The following is a 23214-nucleotide window of genomic DNA, read 5'->3' as shown; positions in this document are numbered from 1 at the left end:
TTTCATACTTAAATGTATATGTTCAAACTCGATAATAAAAAAAAAATTTGTTAAAAAAGTCAAACCGTTTGTGTTTTATTCAAAAACCCCATTACATGCAAGATCATCAAAGTGCACGCACAAATGATCTGCATATGATGTATATTACTCGTATATTCATGCGCAAAAATAAAATATTTGCAGCAGCCAAATCAAAAAACACGAAAAGCACGAATTCCCAATCATTCTGCTTACTCATCTTTCGACAAAATCCAATTCATAAGCGCAGTCACAGGGAACTCACATACACAATCGCTGCTTACATATTTCATTTCGCCACGTACTCGACTCTTCGGAAAATCAACATACAAATACAATTTTTATAAGTTCTCTAGATATACTATCGGCTCTGTTAGTTGCTGCCGAACAGAGAGGCTACTATTCGAGTTATAAATTTATTTTTGACGTAATAACGTCTTATAATTCGATGTAACCGTCTGCACGCACCAAAAAATGCGGCATTACCTTGCTTGAACTGCAAGCGAGAGCGCGGAACGAACGACAAAGAGGCACAATCGGCCCCCGCGTTCGGCAACGTTCGACATCTGACTCTCTCCTACTTGAGTGAGCATATATATGTATGTATATGTATGTATATGCGCATTTGTATATAAATTCACATATTAGTATTTGCATATGCCTTCTTCCTGTGTGCATGGTAATGAACCATTTCTCTGTTGAGAATAGGACGATGATAGAAAAAGTAGGAAATGGAAGGAAGTGTTTCGAGTGTAAAGTGTCTTGAAAAAGGCAAATCGATGATGGTGCCTCTTAGTGTTGTTGACTTATTAACGTCTGATGCACAATCGAAATTGAAGATATCTTTCATGAATTTGATAAATGTTTCGCCATTTTTCACGTTTGTGTAAATGTAACTTGACCTATTCCATTGCAATTCCATTTACCTCCTCCTCTATATCCATACAAAATATCTATCAAACAAATAAAATTAAAATTTTCTTTTGAAAAGTTCAACCATTCCATCAGTATTTTCTTATGACTTTGTCACGTTAAACTATCGTGAATAAACCGACTTTACAGACAACCTCTTTTTTTGCCTCAAAACTGGCTCCAGCTTCAGCATAACAAAACGTACCTCTTACCAGTGTAACTCACGAATTAATGATTAGAATATCACGAAATTTTAACAGTTGACTTTTTAAGTTTAGAACTAACTGAAAAAGAAGTGAGTTCAATAAAACGAGTCCGATCTGCGTGTTAGGCCTTGCGACTTCTCAGCTCATGTGATATCAGCAATATTAAAAACGTTACTGTAATACACTCCCAATGCATCGTTAACCCATATTGAGGTTTAAATTTAAACCAGTCACCAACATATTTTGTAATCAAAAATAATGTCTTCTATGACATGTCTTGAAAATAAAATTTTTAATTTACTTATTTATTTTTAGAAAGTTACATTTTGCAAGACTACACGCTCAATACCGATTATCAATCATTCACTATTAGCCTTTACATTTCGCAGCACGTCCACCGACTTTAAGTTTAGCGCAACGCTTTCCTGTCGTAACGGACCAGTCTGTGTGAGAAAACGTAATGAAAGAAAACAAACAAAAAATTAATAAAAAAATTAAGTAATCAAAATCACCGTATCAATTTGTACTCACTATTACGTGGCCTAGTTTGACAGTTCAGATTGCGTAATGTACACTTATTAGCCACGCGTCGACAGAGCTTTCCATTTCGACTACGCACACATAATGATGGACCGGCAGTGGTACATTTTTGAAGTTTCTTAGGACATGAATGGGGTCCCGTAGGTTTTGTATCTCGTGGCTTCCTCGTTGGCCTTCTAGTTGGTGTTGGTCTCCTTGTTGGAGTTGGTCGCCTGGTTGGTGGAGGTCTTCTAGTTGGAGTTGGTCCCCTGGTTGGTGGGGGTCTTCTAGTTGGAGTTGGTCCCCTGGTTGGTGGGGGTCTCCTTGTTGGAGGTGGCCTCTTGGTCGGTGGTAAAATACCTGATGGACCTAGAGTTGCTGGCACCTCAGTCGGCTGAGCTTGAATCATAACAATTGTTACCAATAGCACAGCGCCGAAAACTGGAAGTAGAGATTTTAGTCAGAGAATTTCACGATTCAACCTCAGAACTTACTCAGCATGAATAAATTCCTAGGCAACATCTTACTGCCGTTTCCTTGTTTACCACTGCAATTTCGTAATGAAACTCAACTGATGGCTCTGGAATAGCTCGAACGTAGTTTTATAGGCGTTGATATCAGGAAACGATTTTTTCAATTAATAACAGCTTAATTGTTTATATTTACGTACCAATGAATTAAAAAATAAAAAGAAGAAAGAATTGTCTGGCATAACTTTATTCATGTCTAAGTTGTCAGGGAGACAACAAAACAATTGCATTTGGTCAGACAATTGTCTATAGAAACCGGCATGCAATGCTCGAAAAACATTATATGGAGTTATAAAGTCTTTATGCCGCCCCCAAAATTTATTCTAAAGCAAAAAAATTGAGACACCTGAGCAACTCAAGTGATCCAAACACAGGGTGCCCAGTGGTATAATTAGGTTGTAAATTAAAATGTCTCCCTCACCGCTGAGCGTATGAGCGGAAATGGGACTACGTTAGCTTCGTTATTCTTGTGGGTTATTTAGTCACGATGTCGTAGTGGACGGGTGAATGGCATTCGCATTCGAATCATATTTCAAGGCCAATGTTTCGCGTGCAACTGATCTTTGTAGATTTAGTTCATAATACATCGACGTTTGCGTGAAGCCACAAATTAAGATTTGATTCGTTCATGGGTGCGAAGTTTGCGAACAAAAAGTTTGGTTGCACACATTCCATGGCCAGAGCCTAGTCGGATATCGAGAACGAATGAAAATATCGAATTCGTCGCTACAAGTTTGCACCATAATTCGCTTTAGTCCATGCCCAAAGGAGCAGCTGCTCTAGGACTTCCAAATACTATTGTGGATTAAATATTGATGAAGAATCATAGACTTCATAATAATTTCCGTAGACATTTCCCCGAAACAATGTTGAAGGGTTGGATTTGGTAATAAGTAAAATTACCGTTCTTGGTCACCAGAGGGGCAGAACCCACTATTAAAGCAGTGACTATTAAACGGCCGCCTCAGAGTCGGAAAAAAGACGGTTTGGTATGCTTTGTGGAACTGTGGATAACCAGACCATATTTTTTTGAACATCGTCGAGGACAAGTGTCCTTTATCGACATGGCATGCTGAACGATTATTTTTTGCCAATATTGACAGAACATCCTTTCTTCTGTGTGCAACCTATGGCTTCAGCAAGATGGCGCCACGCTGCACATGGCCAGAGAGACCATGCAGATACTGCGTGATTTCTTCCCTAACAAACTGATGAGTCGGTTACACATCCGGGCCACCCAGGCCGCCTGTTCTTTATTTATTAAGCCAATGATATAACAGATTCCCAAAGGCTAAGTGGACATATTCTAAGAATAGTAGGCATTAAAAACGAAAGTACAATTAAACTATTTTAATATTGCAGATTTTCAAAGATTTCACTAGGTGATCTTTTGAAAATGAAAAATCTATCTCAATACATTTAGAGATTTTATTAAACTTTATTTTTTCCTTGTTCGTTCCTCTCGGCAGCATAGGGCCCTGACAAGACCCAGTCTTGCATTGGTTTCGTTAATCTGTTTTTGATTTCTGACAGGGTAGGTGATTAGCCTGCCGCTACCAGTCCTAAGTAGTGGGACTGCCCACTCGTCGTTTCTTAGGAACAACGCCCTCTTACTGATTTGAGCGCCATCTGTATTTCAGATTTTTCTGGCAGAAGGATCACGCAGATGGTTGAGGATTTCGCTAAATCGGTTCCCCGCTTCCTCTTGTTGGCGCCACTGATGCAATGTGTAACTGTTTTTGCTTGTTTTAGCAGCCGAATAATGCGCTGACTATTGTGTGGGAGTAAGGATGGAATGGATAAGGTTTTGGGTTTGAGGAATAATTTTTTATAAAAGTGCGTGGTTTGGGATGCTTTACGTAGGATTCGAACCCACAACCTCTGAGATGGCAGGCTAGTGCACTTACGCTAGACTACCGAGGCCGCTAAAACTCAATTAAGGCTCTAGTAATAGGAACATAAAGAGATTTTGAGAGACCAATATAGGATTAGACTTAAAACAAAAGTAAAAAGTAAAGTCTGTGAACCAGCAGCCAACTCAGCACGAAAAGAAAATATCGTTCTCGTGGTTAATGACATCTCGATATCACTTCTCCAGCAGGTGGCATGGACGACAGAGGCCAGATTCGAAGAGTGTATTCAACGTAATAATCAACATTTAAAGCAAAGAGTATAATAATATTGTAATAATACAAAAAAAATCCGCAGCTGCTTTCTTTGTAATAGTTATTGAACTAAACTTTTAGCATTAGTAATTATTGAATTTATTATTTTCGGCCGCCGTACCCGAATGGGTTGGTGCGTGACTACCGTTCGGAATTCACAGAATCTCGATAAAACACCAAAATTAAGAAACACATTCTTCTAATAGCGGTCGCCTCTCGGCAGGCAATGGCAACCCTCCGAGTGTATTTCTGCAATGAAAAAGCTCGTCATAAAAAATATCTGCCATTCGGAGTCGGCTTGAAACTGTAGACCCCTCCATTTGTGGAACAACATCAAGACGAACACTACAAATAGGAGAAGGAGCTCAGCCAAACACGCAAAAAGGGTGTACGCGCCAATTATATATATATATAATTATTTTTTAATTAACTTTTAATTTGGAGACTATCGTAAATTTTTTTAAAACTTTGTTTACTTGTGGACTGGAGTATAATAAGAATTAAAATGAAGAAATTAAAAAAAATTATAATTCTAATTTAAGGGATTAATTACATGTTGAAAATTTTGTGTGAAAAATATTTCATAATTTTTTTTATTAATTCTTAAGATAAAATTTACTTAAGGGGGAAGTCTACTGTGACAAGGGAAAAAACAGTCTTATTTTCCGGATTTTATTTCTAACAAAATATTGCTCGTACATAAAATCTATTTAAACTCTTATCTTTATTATATATTTAAGTTTTTGAAAAAAAAATTTTAAGTCAAAATATTCAAAATGGCCGCTGTGGCACTTCTGCAAGCGCAGGTCCGCTTTTCTTAGGTGCCTAAACGGTGTACATGAAATCTTACGTTTCGGTGATCTAAAACAAAAAAACAAAATATTGTTATCATATACATAGTATTGACTCTCGTCTGACGTAGGATTATGTCGATAAAAAATTTTGGCGTTGAAAAAAAAATTCTTGAAATTTTTTTCTTTTTTTTTGCCTAAAATTGATGTTACTATTGTTTATAACAATTTAACAAATAACGATATCAAAAAAATCCTATGTCAGACGAGAGACACTATTACAGAGAATCTATAATTAAATTTTTAAGCTGATTCATTTATCAGAACTCGAGATATCGTGTACACCGTACACAAAAACTTAGTTTCGAGAAAAATGCGTTTAAAGTTTCAATTTTCAGCGTTTAAAGCTTTGGAGCGCTTCGGGAAAAGGTCGAAATTTCAACGAAGAAAAATTTAGCCAGCTGTAACACATATTGTACCTTATTTAAGAGGGTTCAAAGTATTTTTTAAGCTAATAAAAAAAAAATCGATTTTTTGAAAAATTCACAGTAGACTTCCCCCTTAAGAAAAAAGTAATTTCGAGAAAAAAATCACATTTTTTTGTACTACACTTTCGGAAAGCGAATTTTGGTAGGCTCGAGTAGAATAATAATTTTTTTGTCATTTTTGAAAACCATTAAAGGCCAAGGGGTTCTTGTCTTACTTATTTATTGAGAGCTGAAGGTATGCTCAGTAATTCCTCCACATTTCACAATGGCATTCCCATGATTTTTCGAGTTAGGTTACGTTAGGTTGAAGCGGTTGTCCTGCATTCAGGGTCATAGCGCATTGTGATGCCGAGTGTATACTTTTCAAAATTTTAAAAATATGTCTGATTTCTGCAGAACTGAGATCTTCCAACTCATTAAAAAATTCTTTACCTAGAATAGTAAACCTGCGTCTGGATAGAGCAGGTCAGTGGCGCAGTAGGTGCGAGATTATCTCTTCCTCGTCCTCATCTAGACAACTTCTACAGAAGTCATGTGTTTGCACACCCATCCTTTGGGCATGTCTATGAATCAGTGAGCTAAGACTGTGTTTATTTTGGCTTAGCAGAGATTCTATGCGTTTAGCATTTAGTGTCGGCCACAGTTGACGGGCTATTTTGCAGGTGGCTTCATTACGCCATCTTTCGTTTGCTTTCCTTACAATTTCTTCAAGCATGAGTAGCTTATATGTTTGTAAGAGTATCCCTATGTCATTGGCTATGTACTCATCGGTCAATTTGGTACCGAGTGTCGCTAGTGCATCAGCTCTACACTTTTTGAGTTACATAATAAAAAAAGAAAACTATCGGAGAGTGGCGTTTTTCATAATTATCGAAAACCGACATATTTTCCTAAAAATTTTAATATTTTTCCAATTGGTTTTCTTAAAAATTTTGACAAACCATAAAATATTTCACTTTAAAAACTTTGTAGCAAAATTTCCTATATTAAATAAATCTTAAAATTAGAATTTTTTTTTAATTTTTCCAGTTTATTTTTCATTATACTTACATAATAATCCCACCCAATAACTTTTAAGAGATTGGTAAAAGACTTGGGCGACTTGATAAAGAATCGCTCACCTTTACTTTAATTTTTTTCTCTGATATTTACCCGTGCCGCCTACGCTTTGAAAATTGCCATCGAGCTTCCATGGGAAAAATGCGTTTTTCCGTAAATTTATTCCTGTTTTAATTTCCCTTTATAAATTCCTATAAAATTAAACCCTTTAATTAATTTTTATTAAACAAAATTGAACTATTTTTATGGGAACACTGAAAATTAGTTCTTAATAAATATTTAGTTTAGGTTTTAGGAGAAACTTTTTCATGGTAAAAATGTACTCGACGTCTTCCCAATGCACGACTATTATTTGTTGTTAAAAGTTGTTCCCATTATTTGGTGCTACATTAAATTAAGTTAAAATTAAAAACTACAACTTTTAGATTTATGAACGAATTTATCAAATTTCTACTCATTTCTGATTTGGACTGACTTTTCGCGACGAAAGCACTGACTTTGGACTTTAAACAGCTGGCAATCCTGCTGTGAAATCGCAATTTATTGAGTCGTATGAGTTTGAGTTAAAGTTAACTGAGGTGAACTCGAAGCTATGAAAAGGACCCTAAGCAGAAGCGGATTACATGGCAATTTGTCTGTATTGCAGCATCACCTTATCTGTGGATTGGGCAATACACTCTTAAACTCCATTTTTCAACGCTTCCGTTTAGCGCTTTTACATTTTACAGAATGTTATTTCATAAATAAATAAGTAAGATTCAAATTTTTATTGAATTTTTTACAATTACGATTTTCAATTTCTGTATCTGCAAAAAAATATGTATTTCCCTAAAAATATTGATTTTCTGTGCCAACACGCGTTTTAATTAAGAAACTATTCATATTAAAGAAAAATTTAGTTTATTTCGAAAGAAATTTATTGACTTTTATTTAATATAATTGAATTTAGAAATTACTTATGGAAAAGTTAAGGGGGTTCAGCTATTCAGGCATCGATATTGATCATCCATCATTTCCTTATTAGTCGTCTTCACATTTCTCAGGACGTGCACCGATTTTAAGATCACCGCAACGTCTCTGCCTTACAATTGACCAGTCTGTGTGAAAAAAGTAATGAAAATCAAGTTAATAATTAAATAATGAAAATCCCCTTATCAATTTGTACTCACTATTACGCGGCCTAGTTTGACAGTTCAGATTGCGTAATGCACACCTATTAGCCACTCGTCGGCAGAGTCTGCCATTTCGACTACGCACGCACAATGACGGACCGGCAGTGGTGCATTTTAACGGTTCCTTAGTACATGGACGAGGTCTCGGCGGTGTTACTGCTCGTGGTCTCCTTGTTGGTCTTCTTGTAGGTCTCTCAGTTGGGGGTGGCCTCCTTGTAGGAGGGGGTCTCCTAGTTGGTGGAGCTCTTGTAGGTGGGGGTCTTCTAGTAGGAGGTGGCCTCCTTGTGGGTGGGGTTCTTGTAGGTGGGGGTCTTCTAGTTGGGGGTGGTCTTCTCGTTGGTGGGGGCCTCCTAGTTGGACGAATACCTGATGTGTCCACATCAGGTGGCTGTGCTTGAACCATAACTATGGCTACCACAAGCACAACTCCAAAAACTGGAATTTATAGGGAAGTTAGTGAGTATATTGGATAATTCAAGTGAGGAACTTACGAAACGTCAAGAAGTGCCTAGGCAACATGTTTTCGTTGCTTTGTTTTAAGATCTGGAGATGTTGACTGTGAGTGCGAAACTCAACTGATGACTCTACAACAGTTTGAACCGAGTTTTATAGTCGCGTGAACTTCAGGGATTGAATGGTGTCTGCCACGTGTTTTATATTGTAACAATAGGATTGTGAGAAAGAGTTGTCTAGAACAGTTCATTGATTGTTCAAGTGTAATAAAAAAAAAACATTTTTTCCAAGCCAGACATTGATTTGGGTAAAAATTTTTGTTGAAATTTAAATGATTTTAATATTTAAAATTTTTTTTATCGTTTTCTTAGTTTGTTTGTTTCATTGGTAGGCCTTACTGATTATTTATTAATAATTATTGGCTTTTAACGCACTAATTCAAATAACTGGTTGTTCTAATATTTTGCAAGAGTTTTAGGGTTAAATAAATTTAAATGAAAGTTGTTTTTTCAAATATTTACATGTAATAACTATGGCACTATTATAATCAAAGAGTCATAAGTTTCGGCAACTTATTTGTTATTCATCTAATTTCAATAATTTCCTTATCCTATCCTAAAGAAAGGTGGCCCTATAAACTGCCTCAACTATCGACAGATCAGCCTTTTCTCCATCGCCTATAAAATTCCATTCTTCCTGCTATTCGATAAATTGAAACCTAACGCCCGAACTTTAATTGCACTACACCATGCACTTTCTACTCTTCGACTACAACGCAGCCTTTGATAGCCCAATTCGCACGCTGATGATGTCGATACCATTTTTACGGCTATTGAAAAAGAGTCCGCACGATTGTGTCTGACGGTAGGCGAGGGTACAAGCAATGCTGGCCTCCTGTAGGGAGTCGCGGCATCTTGAACCACAGATCGTAGTTAACAATTATAAATTCGATGTGGTCAAGGGCTTCATTTAACTTGTTTTCACGATCTTGCAGGCATGGAAACTACTTAGGGAACATGAGAGCGAGAAAGATATTAACATTTTTCCGACAGTCAAGAACCGGTCAAGGTTCTGGTAACGCTAGATAGATAGGGATAGATTCAAACTAATCAAGCCCTGTAAGGAAAAATCAAATCTCTTGGGTATGAATGTAACATTTCTCTGATCTGGGTTCTAGGTCATAGGAGCATAGGGAAAAGTTGCTGATGAGCCAGAAAGAGACCGACTAAATTAGTCTCAGAGATCTGCTTCTTGGTCATCGCCATCCTCCTTACATACAACTTAGTTAAGCATGCGAGGTGTGTTCAAAAAGTATCGCGAATTTTGTGATTTTTCAAAAATTATTTATTTATTCATTAATATCTATTTCGTCCCTTTCAAAGTAATCCCCATGAGATATTATGCACTTTTGTCAATGTTTTTTCCAATCTTCGAAGCTCTTCAAAGAATCATTTTTTTTACCTTGTTCAGCTCCTCTTTCGTATCGTCTTTATCTCGTCGCGTAGCACCGTGCTTTCATGGGCTTCTTTAGCTTCGAGAACAAGAAAAAAGTCACCCACAAGCATGTCCGATGTGTGAGCAGGGACGTTATCGCGATGCTAGAGCCAATTTTTGTTCTTTGCAAAAATCCGGGCTTTTATGGCGGACTGCACCTCGTAAATTGCGCATAACTTGTAGATAATAACGGTAAGCAAAACTTTTACAGTCGACCGAACTTGGCGCGCTTTTTTCGGTATTGGCTTGTACTGCAGCTTCCATTGAGATGATTGAGCTCTGCTTTCCACATCATAACCATAAGCTCATGATTTGTCACCATTTGTGACCCTCTGGAGCAAATTTGGGTCATCACGGACAGAGCCCAACATCCCATTAGTAATATTCATGCGATGCCGCTTTTGGTCGAAATTGATCAATTTTTTCGTCCGTTGTTGAAGTGCTCGGGCGTCCGGCACGCTTTTCGTTTCGAATATGTAAAAATCGAGGACGAGCCGAAACACGTGCAAGCAAGGCAGTTATCAACAATTAACTGAATATTCAAAATGGCCGAACTCTTCTTTTACTTTTTGAACACACCTGGTAGATGATCGGCACACATGCAGAAAAGATAGGTTTACCATGTAATCTCCATTGCAGAAGCTGTGGCTACCTTTCAGAAATGGAGACTATTGAGCATTTCCTCTGTCAATATCCGGGATTGGCAGTTAAACCATTAAGGTCACTCCTGGGTGCTCCTTTCATCGACGGACTGTGGCAGCGCTCCAATCTAAGTCCTATACATCTTCACCTTACAGCTCTAGTTAGCTGTAGATATCTGAGCTTTGGTGCTACTTGAGGAGGGGTACTTCAACCATTTCATTTTTGCACCTACATGCCTAGCTTAGGTCCTTCTGAAATATGCTGCCTTTATAGCAAAGAATTTATTAATATAATATTATTAATTTCTCTAATACGAGGGTTGTTATTGATATTCTTGTCTTCTAATGCTGCTGGGCGCCATCTGGCTTTCCCATTGAAATGATTATTCTACCTTGAACGCACTCAAACGTTTTGATATTCGTGCGATATTATTGCTGCACATAGTGGCTTGAAATTTGATTTCCGTTAAAAATATAGATATACTTTAAACATTTTTGAACGGCCAGATGGTAAATTTTTGCGTCGAACGCTGGATATTTTTTTTTTATATGTAAGAAACTATCAAACTCCGTCAGGAAAGAAAAAAATTCTCAAAAACTAATGTGATTCGTGAGCTATTTGAAGTTTGTATTTTCAAGGGCTATAAAGGATATAAAAGCTTACGAGATTTCATAGGCTATAAAACTGCATACTCGGAATATTTTTATAAATTGAGGTGGGAAAGTATGAAACTTCTATGAAAATTTGCTAACTTTTTTGTTTTTTTGCACAAAGGTTCAAAAGGGGTTCGTAAAAAATTATTTACTTAATTGGCCGTAATAACTCGTTACCAAGTTACTTCCTCTCGTATAAAGTCAGGTCTGTTTGGTTCACACCTTTCCCTGTTTCTTCAGCCATTCAGAGGAGCCAGGTCACCTTTAATTTGGTTTTCCACAGGCCATGAAGGCGTCCTCTTTGCAGGCGACTGCTAATTACCATCTCAAACACCTTCCTCGCTGGAGCTGTTCCTTCCATAAGGACGATATGACCCAGCCACTTTAGTCGCTGCAGGATGACTCGTTTGACTATGCCAATATCTCACACGGTTCATTCGAATGTGGTGACCGTCATCTACGCGAGCAAGGCCAAACCTATTGCGAAGTGCTTTACTCTAGAAAAAACTGGTATATACGCAAGGAGCTGGAAACTTTTATATAAAAAAGTTCCGTTACGCTCTACCCTCATCCTAGGAACCTCACTCTCCACAACAAAGTATAAGCGATTGCATGAAAATGGGTCACCATCTCTGAAGTTGCTCAACGTCATTCTGCTCAGCCGTATCAGCTTAGCAGAGATACCGAAGTCAGACATTATGCGATGTAGTTGGCCGCGAATTGGGCTATCAAAGGCTGCGTTGTAGTCGAAAAGTAGGTGGTGCATGTTGACTTGGTTCTTATGGGTCTTTTCCAGGATCTGCCGCAGTGGGAATATTTGGCCGACGGTGGAACGAGCAGGTCTGAAACCACACTGGTACAGCCCAATTAGGGTTCGGGCGTTAGGTTACAATTTATTATAGGGCCATAGTTATTATATGTAAATATTTGAAAAATTAGCTTTCATTTAAATTTATTTAATACAAAAAATTTAGCAAAATATTAAAATAACCAAATTATTTGAATTGGTGTTTAAAAAATCAATCATTATTGATAAATAATCAGTAATTCCTACCAATGAAATAAATAAAATTTGTGTATAATATTTGTTGTCACAAACTAAGAAAACGATAAGAAAAAAGAATTTAAAATATTAAAATCATTTAAATTTGAACAATAATTTTCACCCAAAATCATTGTCTGGCTTGAAAAGAAAGCTTTCTTTTCGGTTACAATTAAACCATCAATACACTGTTCCAGACAACTCTTTCTCACAATCCTATTGTTACAATACAAAATACATGCCAGACACCATTCAATACCTGATGTTCAGGCGACTATAAAACTCGGTTCAAACTGTTGTAGAGTCATCAGTTGAGTTTCGCACTCACAGTCAACATCACTAGATCTTAAAACAAAGCAACGAAAACATGTTGCCAAGGCACTTCTTGACGTTTCGTAAGTTCCTCACTTGAATTATCCGATATACTCACTAACTTCCCTATAAATTCCAGTTTTTGGAGTTGTGCTTGTGGTAGCCATAGTTATGGTTCAAGCACAGCCACCTGATGTGGACACATCAGGTATTCGTCCAACTAGGAGGCCCCCACCAACGAGGAGACCACCCCCAACTAGAAGACCCCCACCTACAAGAACCCCACCCACAAGGAGGCCACCTCCTACTAGAAGACCCCCACCTACAAGAACTCCACCAACTAGGAGACCCCCTCCTACAAGGAGGCCACCCCCAACTGAGAGACCTACTAGAAGACCAACAAGGAGACCACGAGCAGTAACACCGCCGAGACCTCGTCCATGTACTAAGGAACCGTTAAAATGCACCACTGCCGGTCCGTCATTGTGCGTGCGTAGTCGAAATGGCAGACTCTGCCGACGAGTGGCTAATAGGTGTGCATTACGCAATCTGAACTGTCAAACTAGGCCGCGTAATAGTGAGTACAAATTGATAAGGAGATTTTCATTATTTAATTATTAACTTGATTTTCATTACTTTTTTCACACAGACTGGTCAATTGTAAGGCAGAGACGTTGCGGTGATCTTAAAATCGGTGCACGTCCTGAGAAATGTGAAGACGACTAATAAGGAAATGATGGATGATCAATATCGATGCCTGAATAGCTGAACCCACTTAACTTTTCCATAAGTAATTTCTAAATTCAATTATATTAAATAAAAGTCAATAAATTTCTTTCGAAATAAACTTAATTTTTCTTTAATATGAATAATTTCATAGTTAAAACACGCGTTGGCAGAGAAAATCAATATTTGAGGGAAATATTTTTCTTTGAGTACAGATATTCAAAATTGTAATATTCTGTAAAACGTGAAAGCGCTAAACGGAAGAGCTGAAAACTGCTGATGAAAAGTGTGCTGGCCAACCCATAGAAAGGGATATGTTGCAATACACACAAATTGCCATGTAATCCGCTTCTGCTTAGGGTCATTTTCATAGCTTCGAGTTCACCTCAGTTAACTTTAACTCAAACCATCCTTCGATTCAATAAATTACGATTTCACAGCAGGATTACCAGTGGTTTAAAGTCCAAAGTCAGTACTCAGTCCAAATCAGAAATGATTAGAAATTCGTTAAATTCTCTGCTCATGAACCTAAAAGATGCAATTTTTGATTTTAATTTAATATAGCACCAAATAATGGGAACAACTTTTAACAACAAATAACAGTCTCACATCGGCGAAAAGTTTCTCCTAAAACCCAAATTTCTGTGTTCCAATAAAAATAATTAAATTTTGTTTAATAAAAAATAATTAAAGCTTTTAATTGTATGGGAATTTATAAAGGGAAATTAAAACAAGAGTAAATTTACGGAAAAACGCATTTTTCCCATGGAAGCTCGATGGCGATTTTCAAGACGTAGGCGGCACGAAATATCAGACAAAAAAATAAAAATAAAAGTGAGCGATTCCATATCAAGTCACCCAAGTTTTTTACCAATCTTTTAAAAGTTATCGGGTAGGACTATTGCTTGAGCATAATAAGAAATAGACTGGAAAAATTAAAAAAAAATTATAATTTCCAGGTTTATTTAAAATAGAAAATTTGCTACATAATTTTTATGGCTTATTATATTATTTATTTTTATATATTATATATATATTTTATGGTTTTTTTAACATTTTAATAATTGAAAAAAATTTTTCAAATCAAATTGGAAAAATACCAAAACTTTTGTTAAAAATATTTGGGAAAATATGTCGATTTTCGATAATTACGGAAAATGCCACTCTCGGATAATTTTTAGAATTTAGTGATATTATAGCCCTTCCGAAGAACTCTTCCCGTCAAACCAGGCTAAGCAAATTTTTTCTTTCTTCTTTTCTTCTCATTGCCCTCTTTATGTCCGGCAGTGGTTTTGAATGTTCAAATGTGGCGCGATGCAAAGCTATCTATTAAAATTATTATTGAAAAGTTAACACTTATCGATGAAAACTAATTAAGCAGGGCGATGTGGCACGAGATCGATAACGTAAATTTGCCAAGCTGTTTTTATGTATCAGTAGAGAAACTTTATGCAATAAAAAATCTATTTGAGAAGCAGTATTCCGGCCCCTTGAGTTTTCGATTATAGAGATTTTACTGTATGTAAATATGTTTACATCTATAAATTGGCGTTCTGCCGAAAATCAATACCAGAACGAGTAAATTTATATCCGATCAAGGACTGTAAATTGGGAAAAATTTGCTAGCAAATATGAGAGGAAAACGCCACAGCTTGAAACGAGCTAGGGGATGATTGGAATTTCCAAAGCATTCAGAAAATATTGCCCATTGTATTTAAAGTTCAGAGAGGATGTTCAAAGAATAGGGCAGGATAGCTTGGCAGAGATTTCATTGCCACACTGCGAATTTGCCTGATATGTTTAAAAATCTCAGCAATTTGTCGGGAGAAAACATCTAGCCCAAAAATTTACCATCTATATCCGACAAGGATGTATACAACGAATCATCAATGATACCTCTGCCGACCATATGCCGACGTTATGAATTTTGACCCACCGAAGTAAAAATGGTGCATGACTACCACTCGGAAGTGCCCAGGTTCGGAACCCTGGGCACGAGGCACATTGATAGAAAAGGTTTTTTTTAGAAGCCATCGCTTCTCGGCAGGTTTTGGCAAACCTCAAGGTATATTTCTGCCAATTAGGATCGTAAGTCCGATGCGCCATTGATTCAAGGATTCAGGATGACTCATCTTCTGCCTGTCTGATAACTTCTGCCAAACAAGCACTAAAAACTGATTGCGTTACATTTCTATGGTTGCGACATCATCAAAGAACACCGAACATGGTCGATTGATGTTTTGTTTCCGATTCATACGCACAGACCCCAGATTTATCACCTGGCATGGTGCTTGAAACACTGCGGCCGAATTTCTTCAACATTTCTTTACACCAATCGACACGAGTACTTTTCGGGCTGTTGTCAAATTGGGAGTTCAAATCCATGTATGGAAATATATTATATAATTGAAGGTTGTGAAGGTTATATGGGTGGTGATCCGTAACCAGTCTCATCACTGCTCATAGCTCACTCCTTCCCTGTCGCCGAAGGAAATTTTGCTACTACCCTGTCAGAGTTTTTCAGTTTAACTCTTTTGCAGCTGTCATTATCCCGCACCAACGGCTCTTAGGAGCTTTATCAATGAAGTATTTGATTTACCTGACTGAACCTACTATACTAGCCCGTAAATTCTATTTTATGATTTAAATTCATCAGCCAATTCGTTGCCTTGAACCCAACAGTGTTCCAGCTTGCACAATTAGTATGACTCTCGAGATTATCCACTCAAGGGAAGAGGTGCGACGCACGCCCTCTTAAGCCAATTCATCTAACACAACTTCCTTTTTGTTACAACACCGAGCAAGTGGCAATTGATGGGATTAGTAATTTAGGCCGAGCCTACTACTGGTGCTAGAACAACTACCATAAAAGAATATAAAAGTGATGCAAATACGAATATAAATATTGATTTTATTAAAGGGCAATAGTTAAGTTCAGCATAAAGTACTTGATTATTAGGATTTCTCTTATACACTGCCGCACTTAATATTTCATATAACTTTCGAAATGATTTTTATTAACTTGAAGTAATTTGCAAAATATATCCATTTATCGGCCACAACCTGGGGCATGAGTTATTAAAATAGTTGACTTCGTTGTTATTTGCTCTTTTTTTGGAGGAGTCCGAGTTGTGGATTTTGGTCTTGGAAAGAAAATTCTTGCTGGCCTATGAGGTGGAAGTATTCCTTGTCTACGCCTCCTTGCCAAAATTGCAATAGGTAATGCACCAGCCTGAGCCATCTCCAAATTGACAAGCAGCACTAAGAGGAAGACTGAAAGAAAATTTGCTAGAAACTTATTCAATTTTCATGTACAGCAATTTTACTTACCCAATACGAAAATATGCTTGGACAGCATAACTAATTGAAGTGCTTTGATATTAAAATATTCTTTATAAGCATCTGAGGTTAACACACTACTGAAATGTAAACCGCAGTTTTATTGTGTTTTATATAGGAAGTACTAAAATTGTATTGTATTATCGGAATTATATTACTTGTTTAATTTATAAAATGCATACAGCTGTGGGCATTGAAATATGAGCACGGAGGAGGTATGCACTTAAAGCGCAATTAGGTGCGGCAGGTATAGCTAGCAGCGAGAATTACTGCATTTTGTTATCAGTGGTGAATTTGTTTTCATGCCAAATTGAGAAAGAATAACCACAATGGAAATGAATAGCATTTCATACTTCAGAGATCAAAATTTCATCGTCTGAGAGCGTAGTGCAATCCTTGCACACTTTCATTAAAAATCTTTTAATAGTTGGCACATAAACTTGCAACAGAACCCAATAGAGGAAAGCCGGTGAATAGAACTGTAACTCAAAGATTAGCACAAAACTGCGTTAGCTATTGGAAGGGAATACATGGAATACGTTTTACCGCGAGAGTGGTGAGATGAAAATTTCCCACCGAAAAGCCAACTTTTCACAACACAAACGCGTCAAAACTGCCAACCGCAGGTTAAAGAATATTAAAATTCTAGCCAACTGTGTTAGAATGAAACATTTTTCTTAAAGAAGTCGAAAAAGGTTTTCTTTTTCATTCTAAAGGTATGTCGTACATAAAAATAGTAACAAAGGTGAGGTGTGCCCTGTCTGAGAACCGGCAAAGGAGAAAGTTGAGTGGTTTCATTACCATGATCCCCGACAGCTGGCACTGCAACAGAGTTCTCTAAAAGGGACACCATTGCCAAGGGAGTTTATGCATGACTATCATTCAGAATGGCTCCTGTTCAAAATCAAATGTTAGCATGAGGCCCCAAGTTATAGAAAAAAAGATTGTTTCAAGTTGCGGCCACCCTTCGCTAGGCATTGGCAAACCTCCGGGTATATTTCTGTCAAATTAGGGCCATAAGTACGATGAGCCATTGATTCAATCTTATGAGCGCTCAAAAACTCTCTTGTGTGAGCCGAAATATGAGAGCTCGCTTTTTCTTGGTGAAGGATGACTCGTCTTCGGCGCGTGGTTATCTTCAATTACCTGAAAACTTCTGCCAAACAAACAATAAAAACTGATTGCGTTAACTCTCTGTAGTGGCACGGTTGCGTCATCAACAAAGAACACTGAACACGATCGATTGATGTTTTGTTTCCGATTCATACGCATAAATCCAAGATTTATCACCTGTCATGGTGCTTGAACCACTGCGGCCGAATTTCTTCAACATTTCTTTCCTCCAATCGACACGAGTCCTTTTCGGGCTGGTGTCAAATTATGCGTGAAATAAGAGTGAAACAATATTGGGAGTTCAAAACTGAAAATGGAAATGTAGTATATAATTGAAAGCCCTGTGAGGGTGGTTTATATATGTATATGTGGATAGTGATCCGTAATCAGTCTTATCGTTCTCTGTCGCCGAAGTAAATGCTACCACCCTGTCAGGGCTTCTCAGTATGACTGTTTTGCAGCTAAAAGTATCCAGCACCAACAGCTTTTAGGAGCTTTGTTAAAGAAGAATTTGATATACCCGACTGAACCTGCTATACTTGACCGTAAATTGACTACGGTCCCATTGAGCGCTCTAAAGAACTGAAGTTTGCCAATTCATCCGTCAGTTCGTTGCTTTGAACACTACAGTGTTCTGGCACCCACATAGGCAACTGAGCGCAGCCTCCATTTACATAACTGAACTATGTATATTCGAAGATATGTAAGCGGTTTCTAGGACCTTTAGAGCAGCTTGGCTGCCACTCCCCGCCTTGATTTTATGACGCTCGGGATTAATAAAAATATGATCCTCTCAAGTGAAGAGGTGACACGCATGCCCTCTTAAGCCAATCATCTAACATAGCGCAAGTGGCACTTAGCGGTCTTAGTAATTTAGGCCGAGCCTACTACTGGTGCTAGAACAACTACCATAAAAGAATATAAAAGTGATGCAAATACGAATATAAATATTGATTTTATTAAAGGGCAATAGTTAAGTTCAGCATAAAGTACTTGATTATTAGGATTTCTCTTATACACTGCCGCACTTAATATTTCTTATAACTTTCGAAATGATTTTTATAGACTTGAAGTAAATTGCAATATATATCCATTTATCGACCACAACCTGGGGGATGAGTTATTAAAATAGTTGACTTCGTTGTTATTTGCTCTTTTTTTGGAGGAGTCCGAGTTGTTGGTTTTGGTCTTGGAATGAAAATTCTTGCTGGCCTATGAGGTGGAAGTATTCCTTGTCTACGCCTCCTTGCCAAAATTGCAATAGGTAATGCACCAGCTTGAGCCATCTCCAAATTGACAAGCAGCACTAAGAGGAAGACTGAAAGAAAATTTGCTAGAAACTTATTCAATTTTCATGTACAGGAATTTTACTTACCCAATACGAAAATATGCTTGGACAGCATAACTAATTGAAGTGCTTTGATATTAAAATATTCTTTATAAGCATCTGAGGTTAACACACTACTAAAATGTAAACCGCAGTTTTATTGTGTTTTATATAGGAAGTACTAAAATTGTATCGTATTATCGGAATTGCTTGTTTAATTTATAAAATGCATACAGCTGAGGGCATTGAAATATGAGCAGGGAGGAGATATGCACTTAAAGCGCAATTAGGTGCGGCAGGTAGAAATGGATTGCATTTTGTGGGCAGTGTGAAATTTTGTTTTCATGCCAAGTAATTTTAGAAATGTGACGAAAGTCAATGTAAGCCAAATAGAGAGAGGATGACGAAAATGGAAATGGGGACCATTTCACCCTTCAAAGAGAAAAATTGTATGGTCTGCATTAAAAATGCATTGCCCACTTTAATTAAAAATGTTTGGAAAAGTTATGGCTGGTCCGATGATCTTAGGTGAATAGTGGACACAGTAGGTAGAACGACGACGACCCAGTTAAGGGGAAGCTGGTAAATTTAACTGTAATTTGAAAGCTTAGTACAAAACTACGTAAGCTATTCGAAGAAAATACATAGAAAATGTGTTATTGGCAGGGACGTGAGCTAAAAGCTACAGCTTGGCTCAAATGCTTGACGATCCGCCCAAAGAAGCAACTTTGCACAACACAAAGAGGAAAAGAGGAAAGATTTCCTTTTGACTTGTCCAAATTTAGACTTTTTGATTCTAAAGTGGTGTTGTGCATAAAAAGAATAACAGTTGTGAGGTGTGACCTGGCCAAGAAGCGGCAAAGAAGTGAGTTTCATTACTATGATCCTCGGCAGCTGGCGCTAGAATAGAGTTTCAAAAAAGGGCTGCCATAGCCAAATGGGTTAGATGGGCTTCGGCTCAGGAGAATGCGCGTATAAAACCTAAAGTGAGCGTGAATCTTCAATTGATACAAAAGAGATTGTTTCTAATAGCGGATGCCACTCGGTAGGCAATGGCAAATCTCCGAGTGTATTTCTGTCATAAAAAAGCTGCTCATTCAATTATGGAAAATCTTAAACCTCGTACTACATATTGGAGAGGAAGCTTGGCCAAACATCCGATAAAAGAAGTAAGCACCAAGTCAGTATGTAAAATCAGGTCCAAGCGTAATGAAACTGCATAATAGCAACAAATTCGGTAGAAAGCACTAAAATGACATGCCTCTCACAAGCTGAACCCATCGAGACATTACTAACAGAAAACGGAGGGAACGCTAAATGAATTTAAATACCAACAGATAGGATAAGAAAAGTCTTTGCCTTCAATTCAAGAACACGCTTTGTAAGTAGCCAGCCCCATTTTCAAGATGTCAAGCATACCAAAGCGATGAACTCGTATGATCATTTTTTCGTGAGCTCGAAGTACGGACTAATTATTTCATCAACAATGTAAAGTTTTCCTTTTCTTTGACCAAAATTATTATTTGAGTTATTATTTGGCAGAAATTTTGTGTTTTACATCTACTACTAGCGGATTTCTTCAAGCTAAGAATGGGTAAGTGGTAGCGTCTAGGTAAATAGAACCAAGGTTCAGTTTTCATGGATGGCTCGAAGTTCAAGTGAAAGATTGATGGAGGAGTCTTCTCAGAAGAAGACTTTATAATTACTAGGAAATGTCTGACCTCCCTTTCGGTCACTGGGGCAAACAGTTCCAAGCTGTATAGGAGCTCAATTGATAGTAACTTAAGCTAAAAAGTCCAACCGGGCACTTCACCCCGGTGTCATGAAGAACAGAACTCATCAGAGTTTGCCTTCTTCCTTATGATGGCTTTGGTGTGATAACTAAATACGGAGAGGACCATTTTAGTTCAATTTAGAGTTGCTTTACAACCGGGGCTGAAACCCAAAGCACGGCAGAGGTTTTGATGGACCTCATACCTTACCAAGGGGTGGCAAATGCCTCGATGCCACACTACCATTTGGTCCAATAAATGCTTTTATCATTTTTTGGACGGTGCTCAACATACTAATTGAGTCCGCTTTGCTTTTGAGCACCGGCTGAGCATAAGGCTGGTAGCACCTACGTTAATCACATCTAAAGTTCTCTTTCGGCCACAGCAGAAAAAAATCGCTGCAATGTTTAGTAGGGTACAAGGCTCTCAAAGGCGCTCACATTAATAAAAATGTGATATGCTGCAAAGTTTTGACTGTTTCTTTACTTCTTATTCAATTCTTTTTATATAAATACAGGTCACGCTACAACAAAATCCATATATTTAGTACGATCTTTTAAACTTTGTACAAACTTTCAAAAATTTCGAAAATGCAATTTTTTTTTTATTTCTTGAAAAACTCTGGATATGCAGCTTTGTAGCCCATTAAGGGGGTAGTATGGTTAATTCGGTGTAAAACAAGCATATTTTTCGAAATATTTTTTGTCGACACAGTTGATTTATTCAAAATTTTAAAATTACTTCATTATAAAGTCATATTTAAAGAATATTGTGTGAAATTTTCATTGATTTTTATGAAGAAATGAGTTGGTGGCAGCGAATCTTCGCGGACGTCTCATAAAAAAGTTGTATTGCGGTGTCCCTCAGAACTCATTACTGGATCAACTAAAATCAAAAAACCAAATTGATTTCATCAGCTAATAAAGTTTCGCAGGTAACAACGTCGAATTTTTTTTTTTTTTTTTTTAATTTTTTAAAGCGCTTTGAAGTCAAAACACCGATTTTTCATAAAAAAAACTTGAAAACTTTGTTGTTTTAAAATATGACAAAATTAAAAAAAAAAAAAACTCGACGTCATTACCTCGTGAATAAAGTAAAGAAACAAAAAAACCAAATTTGAAAAGAATCGGTGCAGTAGATATGAATCTACAGTGGACACCGACCGTAAAAAAGGTAAGTGTGAGAAAAACGCGTTTAAAGGTTTGTGAAGATTTTTACAGCGTGAAATCCGGTTGGAGAGGTAGATACTTAATCCTTTGTGTCTTTGTCAATTTTACTCTAATGCACTTCAAACTTTCACACAATAATCTTAAGATGTTATAGAATAATTTAAAAAAAAAAAAAAAAAATGAAAAAAAAAAAAATACCATACTACCCCCTTAAATTTTACTGGCAGCGTGGCGCATATCCTTCGATATAAAAAAAATTCAAATATTTGTTATATATGAAAACACCATCAGTAAACAAAAATTACTAAAAATCAAAGCGAATTTGGAGCCACTTTAGGTTTGAAATATATTTCACCAAACCTGAATGGACTATAGAACTGTGTAATCCCAATTGACGAATTAAATTTTTGTTCAAGTGTGCTCTCTCAGGGCAAGCATTTCAACCCTACAACTGCGTATACATTTTTTTTAAGTTACCTGAAAAGTTTAAGATTTTTATGCAAATTTTTTTTTTTTAATCTTGTAATTTTGGAACTTCGAATTAAATTGTTTTTGTTGCAGTATGACCTTAGTTTTATTAAGAATAAAGAAATTGAAAATGGAAGTATATTGAAATATGTAGTCAAAACTTCTCAAGCTATCGGGCTGCTATTATTGTGAGCGTCTCTGTATATCGAAACTATGTAGCTCATGCGTTGACTGGGCTGAGTATCTTTACGCTATGTTCCCTCGGCGCCTAATTCGTTCTCTAAGTAGTTCGCTAAATAACACGACAAAAACCTTTTTCCTAGGACGCCTTTGTAATTCACTTTGGGTACGCTCCTTCTTGTTCTTGTTATTTGCTTTCTATTATTATTATTTGCAATGAATCTTGGGGACGGAGAAAAAATAAAAGTTAGGACTAAGATTTTACCTAATTTTAAAAATCACACAATTTATAGAAAGCCTACGGCTGATCCTAAAATAATTTTTTAGAAAAATTTCATCAGTGCGCTGGCAGTCAGTCTCTCAAACGGATGGAGTTCGATTCATATAAACTTTTCTACGGACTTACTTTCTTGCGACACTACTAATATACTTATTTCCAGTGAACCTCAACATTTTTGTTGGTAGTCAAGCAGCGATCAAGACACTGGCCTCACCGCGTATCAATTCAAGATGTGATAAAAAATGCAGGAGGTTGCTCTCGCTCATCCAACAGCACAACAATTTGGTAGGTCCCCGACCACTCTGGATTATAGGAAAATGAAAGAGCGAATGAGTGTGCAAGGAAAGGCTTTGAGCTTAATCTTCATCGAGCGGTAGAAGACAT

At 37.2% G+C, this 23214-nt stretch overlaps 3 protein-coding genes across 3 annotated transcripts in view; 1 reads left to right on the top strand and 2 right to left on the bottom strand.

Moving 5' to 3' along the window:
• Positions 1 to 23214, bottom strand: part of LOC128858065 (chaoptin) — an 84784-nt gene that overhangs the window by 41474 nt on the left and 20096 nt on the right. The gene's annotated exons all lie outside the window — the stretch shown is intronic.
• On the bottom strand, positions 1471 to 2219 carry LOC128858068 (salivary glue protein Sgs-3-like). Its single transcript, XM_054094001.1, has 3 exons — positions 2150 to 2219; positions 1668 to 2096; positions 1471 to 1579 (listed from the first exon to the last, which is right to left on the bottom strand). Exons 1-3 carry the CDS (start codon positions 2175 to 2177, stop codon positions 1506 to 1508), a joined length of 531 nt encoding a protein of 176 aa, XP_053949976.1. The 5' UTR covers positions 2178 to 2219; the 3' UTR covers positions 1471 to 1505.
• On the top strand, positions 12474 to 13214 carry LOC128858066 (uncharacterized). Its single transcript, XM_054094000.1, has 3 exons — positions 12474 to 12539; positions 12596 to 13033; positions 13106 to 13214. The coding sequence occupies exons 1-3, from the start codon at positions 12512 to 12514 to the stop codon at positions 13180 to 13182; spliced, it is 543 nt and encodes a 180-aa protein (XP_053949975.1). The 5' UTR covers positions 12474 to 12511; the 3' UTR covers positions 13183 to 13214.

The sequence above is a fragment of the Anastrepha ludens genome, chromosome 3, assembly GCF_028408465.1.
Source record: "Anastrepha ludens isolate Willacy chromosome 3, idAnaLude1.1, whole genome shotgun sequence".
Lineage (NCBI taxonomy): Eukaryota > Metazoa > Arthropoda > Insecta > Diptera > Tephritidae > Anastrepha > Anastrepha ludens.
Note: the sequence above shows the minus strand (reverse complement) of the source record. Positions and strands in the feature narration are given on the sequence as shown.

Excerpts from the sequence above, each read along its gene's own strand:
- LOC128858068 (XM_054094001.1), bottom strand. The coding sequence starts at position 2,177 with ATGTTGCCTAGGAATTTATTCATGCTGA. Across the intron at positions 2,097-2,149 it reads TAGGAATTTATTCATGCTGA|TTTTCGGCGCTGTGCTATTG; the intron begins GTAAGTTCTGAG and ends CTCTACTTCCAG. Across the intron at positions 1,580-1,667 it reads TCAAACTAGGCCACGTAATA|ACTGGTCCGTTACGACAGGA; the intron begins GTGAGTACAAAT and ends TTTCTCACACAG.
- LOC128858066 (XM_054094000.1), top strand. The coding sequence starts at position 12,512 with ATGTTGCCAAGGCACTTCTTGACGTTTC. Across the intron at positions 12,540-12,595 it reads AAGGCACTTCTTGACGTTTC|TTTTTGGAGTTGTGCTTGTG; the intron begins GTAAGTTCCTCA and ends TATAAATTCCAG. Across the intron at positions 13,034-13,105 it reads TCAAACTAGGCCGCGTAATA|ACTGGTCAATTGTAAGGCAG; the intron begins GTGAGTACAAAT and ends TTTTTCACACAG.